Source organism: Aspergillus sclerotioniger (assembly GCF_003184525.1).
Source record: "Aspergillus sclerotioniger CBS 115572 chromosome Unknown BO94scaffold_35, whole genome shotgun sequence".
Lineage (NCBI taxonomy): Eukaryota > Fungi > Ascomycota > Eurotiomycetes > Eurotiales > Aspergillaceae > Aspergillus > Aspergillus sclerotioniger.
In genome coordinates, this window is record NW_020291025.1 from 264,006 (window position 1) to 274,413 (window position 10,408).

General features: G+C 49.9%; 5 protein-coding genes and 1 non-coding gene across 6 annotated transcripts; 5 read left to right on the top strand and 1 right to left on the bottom strand.

The window, feature by feature from the left end:
- Nucleotides 1–203: 203 nt before the first annotated feature.
- On the top strand, nucleotides 204–1,916 carry BO94DRAFT_578670 (glycosyltransferase; the record flags this gene model as incomplete). Its single annotated transcript, XM_025615222.1, has 2 exons — nucleotides 204–292; nucleotides 334–1,916. Exons 1-2 carry the CDS (start codon nucleotides 232–234, stop codon nucleotides 1,914–1,916), a joined length of 1,644 nt encoding a protein of 547 aa, XP_025463051.1. The 5' UTR covers nucleotides 204–231.
- A 368-nt stretch (nucleotides 1,917–2,284) lies between these two features.
- BO94DRAFT_589888 (choline transporter) lies at nucleotides 2,285–4,254 on the top strand (the record flags this gene model as incomplete). The annotated part of the gene is made up of 9 exons (XM_025615980.1): nucleotides 2,285–2,464; nucleotides 2,521–2,643; nucleotides 2,693–2,802; nucleotides 2,858–2,979; nucleotides 3,030–3,263; nucleotides 3,315–3,495; nucleotides 3,549–3,607; nucleotides 3,663–3,721; nucleotides 3,769–4,254. The coding sequence occupies 9 exons, from the start codon at nucleotides 2,285–2,287 to the stop codon at nucleotides 4,252–4,254; spliced, it is 1,554 nt and encodes a 517-aa protein (XP_025463052.1).
- A 362-nt stretch (nucleotides 4,255–4,616) lies between these two features.
- Nucleotides 4,617–5,317, top strand: BO94DRAFT_254870 (uncharacterized protein; the record flags this gene model as incomplete). Its single annotated transcript, XM_025606457.1, has 1 exon — nucleotides 4,617–5,317. A coding segment is annotated over one exon (279 nt), but the record flags the coding sequence as incomplete, so codon positions are not given.
- Nucleotides 5,318–5,420: 103 nt separating this feature from the next.
- On the top strand, nucleotides 5,421–5,492 carry BO94DRAFT_t278. Its single transcript has one exon. It is a non-coding gene; the product is annotated as a tRNA-Ala (tRNA).
- An 800-nt stretch (nucleotides 5,493–6,292) lies between these two features.
- On the top strand, nucleotides 6,293–8,836 carry BO94DRAFT_550298 (oxidoreductase; the record flags this gene model as incomplete). Its single annotated transcript, XM_025613488.1, has 7 exons — nucleotides 6,293–6,338; nucleotides 6,387–6,468; nucleotides 6,518–6,788; nucleotides 6,839–7,630; nucleotides 7,702–8,038; nucleotides 8,098–8,261; nucleotides 8,522–8,836. 7 exons carry the CDS (start codon nucleotides 6,293–6,295, stop codon nucleotides 8,834–8,836), a joined length of 2,007 nt encoding a protein of 668 aa, XP_025463054.1.
- A 988-nt stretch (nucleotides 8,837–9,824) lies between these two features.
- Nucleotides 9,825–10,244, bottom strand: BO94DRAFT_589891 (hydrophobin family protein; the record flags this gene model as incomplete). Its single annotated transcript, XM_025615981.1, has 3 exons — nucleotides 9,825–9,863; nucleotides 9,912–9,973; nucleotides 10,031–10,244. 3 exons carry the CDS (start codon nucleotides 10,242–10,244, stop codon nucleotides 9,825–9,827), a joined length of 315 nt encoding a protein of 104 aa, XP_025463055.1.
- Nucleotides 10,245–10,408: the final 164 nt, after the last annotated feature.

A 10,408-nucleotide genomic window follows, 5' to 3' on the forward strand; every position in this document is an offset into this window, starting at 1 on the left:
GGACCAAACGAACGATTGATGTCTTGCGCATAAGCACGACGAGATCGGGACCTGTGGGGTGAGGTTCAAAGGATGATTGCCGGGCGTTGGTCGGCTGACACGACGGTCTGACAGTCTCCGTGGTTCCGACCCGACAGGCGTCCCATCCCATCGGGCCGGAGATAGCCATACTTAACCCGGCTTATGTTCCCGGAACCTTCCCACAAGGATCTGTCCTCAACAGACAACACCATGGCCCATCCACCACGCAAGATCCTGTTGGTCGTAACAACCGGGGGCTTTACCCATGCCGGTAAGTACAGGATTAATTCCCCATTCGAGTCAACATCATAGTAATCAGTGACGCAGCCCCGGTGCTTGAAATCGGCAAAGTCCTGGCGGGGCGAGGCCACACGGTTGACTTTGCAACTCTGAACGGCCAGGAACACTGGATAAATGACTATCCTTTCATCTCGCAAGTCCATCTGCTTGGGGACGGCCCCACCGAGAAACAGTATGATGAGCACTACCTTCGCATGCGTACATGGGACATGTCCGTCGGACTGGCTGGAGCGATGCCCTCGAAGTACATGTTTGACTCGTTCTGGCCAGTAACCTACCGTGGCCTCAAAGCCATCATGGAGAACCCAACACGTCGTCCGGATTTCATCGTGGCTGATTTCTTCGTCGACGCGGTCAAAGACATGAAAATTCAATATGGGGTGCAAATTGCTATTGTCATGCCAACCATGCCCGTGCTGATGCTTCCATGCAGCTACATCCCGGGTCAGCCAGGGTTCCAGCTTGATATGACGCTCACCTCGGAGCATGCATCGATGTGGCTCAGAATCAAGAATGAATTAGTCGTGGTGAAGGGCTTACCGGAGATCATCCGGCTCTCCCGCTGGACGAAAAGAATGCGTCGCGAGAATGGAGTGAACTATGATCTTCCCTCGCAGAAGAAGCCCGATTATATTGTGCTCGTGAACTCGTTCTTTGGATTGGAGATTCCCAGGGATCTGCCCCCCCTTGCGGCAGCTGTTGGACCCATTCTCGGTGATGAGTACCCGTCTCTGGACGCAGACTGCGAGCAGTTTTTGTCAACACATAAGAGGGTGATGTATATCGCTCTCGGAACGCATATCATTCTTTCTAATGCAGATGCCGCGAAGATTATGATTGCTCTATTTCGTGTGCTCGAAGCAGGTCTTCTTGATGGTGTGATTTGGGCAATGGGGAAAAGCGGCCGCCAGGATCTAGACTTGACTCATACCTTCAACACGCTCTCAGGACCTGTCACATTTGATGATATTTTGTCCGGCCATCATCCGGATTTTATTTGCCCCTTCTTTGCGCCCCAGCGCGCCATCCTCGACCATGAGGCCACCCAGGTATACTTCACGCATGGAGGTGGATCAAGCGCAAACGAGGGTCTCTTCCACGGTAAACGGATGTTGACAATGGGGATTTTCTCCGATCAGATCGCGAATACTGCGCGCCTGGTGCACGGGGGCGTCGCGGAACCGTTGAATAAGTTCAATTTCTCGTCGGAGGAAATATATGAAAAAGCAAAGCGGGTCTTGGAGGATAAAGAAGGAACATATGCACGGAGCTCACTGAGATTACAGCGCGTTGCGCGGGTAGCAGCACGAAGAAAATATTATGCTGCGGATCTGATTGAGGAGGTGATGTATGACAATGAGCTGAGGATCAAAGATAGCAAAGAACTCAGGCCGATGCACTTGCAGACGGCAGACGTAAGGATGTCCGCTTTTAAGGCCAGAAACTGGGATTTGATGGCTGTTGGGCTGGTGGCGTTGGTAGGGGGTTTGGGGGGTGTGGGCATATTGGGGAGAATGCTGTGGAAGAATAGGCAGCTTGCAAAGGGTTTCTGGGAGGAGATGACTTATAGAGCCGGCGGCTTGCTCCGAAGGTAGGGGCGATAAGTCTGCATAGTGCGTATCCACGGCCTTGGTCGTCGAGAGTCAGGGCCAGGCAGCCGTATAATCTCAGCTCCATCCGAACACAATGAAAGCTTTTGCCACGCGACTAATGTAGCACGAACACCGGCGAACACAGGTTAGGTACTGCATGAGACCTTTCCTGTTAGATCAGGCCAGAACCATTTTTCGAATGCAAGGTGCGATGAGCACGATCACTTGAACCCGCCCCTTGCTTCATCTTAGAGGGATGGGGCAGATCTTTAAGAGACTGGCGCCAATATCACTCGTAAAAGTCCTCGGCGAGCTCTATCGGGGTATACTGCTGCTGAGTTCGACAATATTTTCTGGACTTAATAGCAGAAATGGATCGAAAGGATGCTGCCATCAGCATAGAGAGCATTCAAGATGGTGAAATTGATGTGCTCAGCTTGGACGATGCTGTCGCTCCTGCGAGTGGCAAGCCAGACATGCCACATCAATTTAATTGGATCTCAACTCTCGGGATATCCTTCTCGATCACGAATTCCTGGGCAGGCTATCTGGTGAGCGCCCCCGTCAGAACACTGAAAGCATTTGCTGAGAGTATGATGTTGTATAGAGCAATTTCGGCCAGACCCTGGCTTACGGCGGTCCTCGGCTAGTAATATTCGGGTTTATCTGTGCGATTGTTGTCCAGTTTATCGTAGTCCTCGGGCTCAGTGAGCTGGCATCGGCCTTTCCGGTATGCTGCCTCGAAAGCCTTGTCGTGGCCGTGTAGCTCACAGGACTAGTCGAGTGGAGGCCAGTATCACTTCTGCTATATGCTCAGTCCGACAAAGTCAAGAAGGTTTGCTGCCTTCGTGGTCGGATGTATGTCTGTTCTAGCGTGGTGGATAGTGACGTAAGTTTACCAGCCTCTGAGTCTGTCAATTTGGGAATCCTGCTGATCATCGCAGATCTTCCGGTATCTCACTTGTCACGGCCTCCCTTGCGGGAATTGTGAAATTCTGGCGTCCAGAGTATTCGGCCTCTCAATGGCACATATATCTTATCTATATTGCCGTAGCTCTGCTGACATGTGAGCCTCTTAGTCCGTTTGAGCACTCTGAGATGTCTGACATATATTAGTGATCCCAATATTTGTGGCTCCAAGCAAAGTCCACTGGACAGTTCAGACGGCTCTTTTCCTATCTCTCATGGGCATGGTCCTTGTTTTCATCGTCTCACTTGCCATGTGCCAACAAAAGCAACCAGTATCATTCCTGCTACAATCTGGATATGGAATATCCGGTTGGAATGACGGTACTGCGTGGATGCTGGGTGTAATGAATGCGATGTACGCCATTACAGGAACTGATGCGGGTATGCGTATCTGTTGACTCACATGTTGTAGCTTGCTGACCTCAGGTTCAGCCATTCATATCAGTGAAGAACTCCCGCAGCCAGGGAAGCGTGTTCCTCAGGCCATGATAATGAGTATTTTTCTGAGTCTCGCCACCTGCCTGCCTCTGTTTGTTGCTTTGATGTTCTGCATGTCCGATATGAATGCCGTGGTCAGCTCAGCGCTTCCGAGCATGGAGTTGATTTATCAGGCGTAGGTGTAGTCGTGTCATTTATGCTGTCACAGTTGCTGATTACTTTATGCAGGACCCAGAGTAAAGGTCTTACCACTTTTTTGTCGGTATGGCTTTTGGCCATCTATGCTGGTCAGTTCTTGGAAGCATACTCACTTGCCATCTAAGCCTGACTGACAAGCTTCAGCCTCCATTCCATCTCAATGGGTAACTTGCAGCAGAATGGCATGGGCACTGGCCCGAGATGTGAGCCTTTCGAAGACCAATTTAGTGTCTCGAGCTGACCTGAGCAGATTGATTCCCCATCGGCAAGATACTTCGCTCAAGTAGACGTAAAACTCAAGTTTCCTGTTAGGACAACAGTCGCCACATTCATTTTCATCGCCGTATATAGCCTGCTGTACCTTGTTTCCTCCGGTGCATTCAACATGATTACCAACTGCGCGGTTCTTTTTCTCAATATAACCTATGTGGTGCCACAGGGCTTAATCCTGGTCTCAGGACGGTCAAGGTTGCTTCCACGTCGATATGTAAACCTCGGTTTTCTGGGTTATTTCTGCAATGCCTTTGTCGTTTTATGGATAGTAGTCTTAGGGGTGTTTGTTTGTCTTCCCCTTGAACTGCCTGTGGAAGCTGCGTTGATGAACTATACGTCTGTTGTGCTTGTTGGGCTGTTTGCTCTTGTGATTCTTCTGTGGTATCGGCTGGGCAGACGAGCATTCAAGGGGCCTCAGATTAACTGGGAGATGATGCAAACTGCAGATGCTGCTCCTAAGTAAGAGGCAATTCTGGTTGACTTCGACCGTGGAAGTCATATGAAATCACGACAACGTAAGACTGCACTCAACGTGTACTGCACCTCAATTCCTTCAATCTAGCCACGCAATCTAAGTGCGCATGGAGTCCACAAGCCAGGTCGATTCTCTCTTACCGTAGGAGACGGCTGTCTGGCACTCCCCCAACATCAGTTTCTTTACACAAACAGCTATCCCAAGCCAAACCAGTTGATAGAAGAACAAATCACGTACCTTATCTCACTTAGCCATTTATGAGTCAACGTAGCAATGATTCCAGGATGCGTGGTTGATGGCAATGTATGAATGACGGGAAAAGTCAAAGTCAAAGCAGGCTCCAGCTGCCCCTCCCTTTCTGTGCGACGCTTTCCCTCCTCCTTTTCCTTCCTCCCCACCATCCATCCATCCACCTTGTTTCTCTTCCCACAGGTAATTGGGACCTTCTCACTATCCCAACCACCACTGTCACCACCTCACCTCACCTCCATCATAGTACAGCATATCCAACACATACCCGCAATATCAAACCCAACTATCCAAACCAAACCCAAACCATGACCACCAACCCCAAACTCACCCTCCCCGCAACCTGCCCCGCCCTCCACCAAGGCGACTCGAACAACTAGTCCGAGGCCTCCTTCGCACTCTACACGCTCGTGACCCTGCCCCCTGTCGATCTCACGACCATCCTAACGACCCTAAACCTCCAATGGCAAAGAGACATGATCCCCGAGGCCATGTGTCTCGTCCGCACCCCCGGCTTATACAACTACACCGGGCAAGATTTCCAAGCCGTTTTACAGGCGCACACGAACTCAACAAGGAATTTGTGCCGCGGGGGGCGACATTCATTGGTACCCGACAGCATTTATGTGGTTACGGGTTGGGATTGGAAAGAAACGGGATTGTTGTTTGTGTATGTTGATACGAAGGGAGAGTGTCCTCTGGAGAGGTTTTTCTTCAAGTTGAGGACGCGTATGGTATGTTGTTGGGGCTGAATTTGAGGATGTTGACGTTTGAGCAGTGTGCGAGGTTTTATGGTTTGGAGATGAGGAGGGAGAGGAGGGCGGTTGGTCATGTAGTTTGGTGATCATGGACAGGGCACAGTACCATAATTTAGATGCAAATAAGCGGCCTGTGTTTCAACAAATGGGGCTGTGGTTTAGTGGTATAATATTCCCTTAGCATGGGAGAGGTCCGGGGTTCGATTCCCCGCAGCTCCATTTTTTGACATTTTTTCCTACCCGCCCGAGTAACGGTAGACGGGACAGGAAGTTGATTTACCGTTTTAATTTAATTTACGGAGCCATTCATTGTAATGCCGATTGTTCACTATTCTGATCAAAATAGCTCCGTAAGTCCGCAAGTTGTCATGAGAATGCACGATGATCAATTATGTCTCCGCAGTTGCGAATATATATTTGGTAGGAATCCGTCGTTATCCGCAGCGGTAACTGAACGTGGATATTGGAGGGCTCAATTACCTTCGAGATAGTAATTAGATCCCATAGCAGGAGGCACTAACATTAAGAAAGCCTAATAGCCGAATCTCAGGACCATATATGCATTGCGTTGAATAGATCACATTCTATCTCACCTCCAATTTTACTGATGGTTGAAACCCATCCGAGGATCCGGTACTTCCGGCGTGCCGCTCTAATTACCATAAAGCTGCACAAACAAGCTTTATCAACCGTTGTGACCCGGCCAGTGGGTCTCGGCACTGCTAAACAAGCCCCAGGCCCGTATAGATAGGCTGGAGATAACTCGGAATTCCTCGCTGTCTCAGCTCACCCAGGATCGGCAGGTCGCAAGCAGGATGCGAGTTGATTTTGGTGGGCCGCGCAACTGATCGAGGGGTGGATCAACCGGTACGTCATGCAGATGCCATACATCATTGTCGATGCCCGCGGCTACAATATAATGAAGCAGGAGGTTTCTCTACGATGTCTATCATAAGCTCAATATCTCCCGCTCATACTCATCGAACTGTTCAACGAAACCATCTGCACCAAACACAAGAATGACAGTTCCCATCGAGGATAGCTTCGATTTCATCGTGGTTGGCGGTATGTCTGGACTCGAGTTGCATTATTTTATCTTCTGACATGATGCAGGCGGCACTGCTGGCAATGTGGTTGCCGGTCGGCTGGCAGAGAATCCCGACGTAAAAGTGCTGGTCATTGAAGCAGGTGTTAGGTAGATTAAGCTCCTTAGCAACCACACGCGTCTTGCTGACTATCATCAGCAACCCCAGTGAAATCTCAGAGATCTCCACGCCGGCATCTGCCTTTGGGCTGCGTGACAGCCAGTATGACTGGGCCTACAAGTCAACCCTGATCAACAAGCCGTACTATGAACGCGTGGAGAAGCCCAATACCCGCGGTAAAGTCCTTGGTGGCAGTAGCTCTTTAAACTACTACACCTGGATCAGGGGAAGTAAGGGGACCTTCGATGCTTGGTCCGAGTATGGAGGGCCTACCTGGAACTGGGATGAGTGCAAAGAATACTTTGACAAGGTAATAAACCAACAAGAGAGAGAAAAGGGCACCAACTAACGCTGCAGTAGCCTGCTTCTTATCATGACGATGATAATCTCTATCCCGCGGAGCTGTCCAAGATCGGCCGCAATGGTCCTCTTCATGTGTCCCATGCGGACCTTGTTCCCGAACTGCATACCTTCCGTGACGCTCTTTCTGCAGCGTGGACCAGCAAAGGCCAAAGAATCAACGAGGATATATACTCTGGGAAGATGGAGGGTCTAACACACTGTGTCAACAGTATTTACAAGGGTGTGAGATCGACCAGCGCATCCTACCTAACTGACAAGCCGAATGTGACAATCCTTAGCTCCGCAATTAGCAAGAAGATCAACTTTGACGATGATAGAGCAACAAGTGTCACTGTCTCAAACGTTAATGGCTCCGAGCTAACACTCACGGCAAAGCATGAGATTATCATCGCGTGCGGAGTTTTCGAGACACCGAAACTTCTGATGCTCTCAGGTATCGGTCCAAAAGATGAGCTAGATCGACATGGCATTAACCCAGTCGTACACTCTGAGCATGTCGGTCAGAACCTCGTCGACCATCCCATTCTTGCTCACGTTTTCCGTCTCAAGGATGGCACTGGCCTTGACAGCCATCTTCTCCGCGCTGGCGCTGCCCACAGCGCAGCGGTGCAAAAATACCGCACCAGCAAACAAGGTCCCTTCAGTAGTGGACTATTGGAAATGGTAGGCCTGCCGCGAATCGATAGCCGCTTAGAGCGATACAAGGACTATCGCGACGCGAAGGCTCAGAATGGTGGTTTGGATCCATTCGGACCAGAAGGACAGCCGCATTTCGAGATTGATTTCGTGGTAAGCACCTGTCCTAGCACCAGGATTCACGAGTACCTGAACAAAGGACAACTTAGCTGATATAAGTGCAGCCGATGTTCTCCGACGCCTTCCAATGGCACTTCCCCATCCCCCCCGAGGGGGACTGGCTAACCGTCATCGTGGACCTTCTTCGCCCATTGTCCAAGAACGGGGAAGTGAAGCTCAACTCGGCTGATCCACTCCAACAGCCATATATTAATCTGAACTTCTTTTCCAACGAGCTCGACATCCTGGCCTTGCGGGAGGGGGTCCGCTTCATCGACGATATTCTCACGACTGGTGATGGGATGAAGGATATTATCGGGGAGGACTACCCTTGGCCGATGCCTCGACATTCAGATGAAGCCATGAACAAGACGATTTTGGAGAGATCGCAGACTGGATACCGTAAGCTTTCCTCACCCTGGTGCAGCATGCAGAGTATGTAATTAATGTGCGCACCACAGACCCCTGCGGCACGGCCCGTCTGTCCAAGGATATTGGTCAGGGCGTCGTGGACCCAGAGCTTCGCGTCCACGGCGTGAAGAATCTTCGCGTCATCGATGCGTCAATTATTCCTGTGATTCCTGACTGTCGAATTCAGAACGCCGTGTATATGATTGGAGAAAAGGTGAGATGATTGACCCCGGATCCTTCATTGAGATCGCATACTAATGCGTGGCGACTAGGGTGCGGATACGATCAAGGCGGCTTATCCATCCATTTATCAAGCTTGATTGCGGGGTTCTTCCGCAGTAGCATCGTATGAGTCAGACATGATGAGCTAAGCTTAATATCTTCCCAATTCCGATTAGTACGGGTAAATGTAGATGAGATTAATGTTGAGGATTATGGACGCAGAAATCACGTAAGATTAATTGATTGCAACAGATCCAGGGTCACGTGTGGCTCGCCTATCTGTCAGCTCCAGGCAGTCTTATCAAAGCAATTGGAGGCCTAAAATGTTGCCCCTCCATCTATATACCAGACATATACCAGACAACGAAGGAGCACATTTCACTCACCAACATGGATCCCACTCCCACTACCAACTCGGAGGTCATCTTTGGCAGCTGTCTCTGCGGCGGAATCCAGTATGAAATCATCGGCCAGCCGATCAAGCGAGTCCTCTGTCACTGCGACAATTGTCGCAAAACGACCGGATCCAGCTTTATGGCGAATAGTATTGTGATGCAGTCGGTATAGTCCCTTCCATATATTCATCCCCTTCTTCATCATTGAAGTGCCTCCAATCCGATATCCGACTGACACTTCGAAGCAATTCCACATCAAATCCGGCGAGTCTCTCGTCCAAAGCTACAAAGACACCAACGTAGCATCAGGGGGTGTTCTGGTCAGACGTTTCTGTCGTGTTTGCGGATCACCGGTGCATACCAACAACAGCGTGTATGAGCAATTCGTGGCTGTTCCTTCGGGCACAATGGATGGGGAGGAAGCGAAGACTTGGAAACCTCAGGAGGAATATTACTGTAAGGGGCGGAGGAAGTATTTGCCAGTTCTGGAAGAGACGAAGCGGATGGATACCCAGTGAGATGTCGTGTCTGGTGTTCGGAGATGATTGTATGAATGTGTATCTGTTGGAGTGTTGGTAGGTTGGATTCTGGAGTTCTATGATTTGAAACATGGTCGGCGAAGTGTGTTGGAGAGACAAGTGAAAGATATGGGGTGAGGTAGGGAGACGGAGTGCATGGATGTAAATCAAAAAAACTATGTACTTATCGCTTTGCCGGGTAGCCGAGATCCTCAAAGAGCAGTTGCCTCAGGCGGCCTAACCAGACTTCCAGCCTGAGGCTTTACAAAGGCCTCGACAAATCAAAGCAACTAGCAATGTCTGAAAAGATCCATGCCACAATTAGATACAAAGTCATGAAGCCACAATAGTGTTGACGATGGCTCTTGTCAGTAAGCCGGCAGAGTTCAATATGCAGTTCCTGGGTTATCCCGAACTTGCACTCGTCCAGGATACTACATGCCGGTGAAATTAGTGGGTAGCCAGGGATGAGGTGTGAATATGGCAAAGCAGGCTGACAGTATACTTCTAATATTAATTTCATTTCATTAAATACAGTATACTCTATGGGTCAGATGGCATTATTATCATATCCGTGTGCAATCCTTCCTAGCATTCCAATGACAGTCCAGAGTTGGAAATTCGCAAGGCTCGGGTGGTCTACTACTTCAGGTCGCTGCAGCCAAGGGCCAGGATGCCATTCTATCTTCTCGTTAGACGGATCATACCCACGAGAAACTGAAAACATACCAGGAGGTTGGCCTCAGTACAGCACTGAGGAGCCGACGTGCAGCTTTTGCTATAGGTAGTGCCTGTTGATCCTCATTAGTATTTCGTGCAGGTGCCAATGAGTCCAACATTCAACATACAGTCAAGGCCGACTGAGCCGACAACGCTCGCAGCATCGATACCCAGGGTCTCGAGTAAAGGGTCGACTGTAGAGTCAAGAGGAGTGGTCAGGGAGCCACAGCACAAAAGGTCACCAACGCAGTCAGAGGTAGCGCCTCTCTGAGCAACGGGAACAGCCGAAGAAATGGCAGTGGTGGCAATAGCCAGGATGGAGATAGCGGTAGTGAACTGCATTGTGGTGATTGAGACGCAAGGGTGCAAAAAGAGTCTGCGACTAGAGAAATGACTTCTATGTCTGAGCCTGAGCTTGGAGTTTGATGTTGAATAACCCATATGAGGGATTCAAGGGTCCTATATATACTCGAGGATAGACCATTTGCCAATGATCGAGCAGTCGA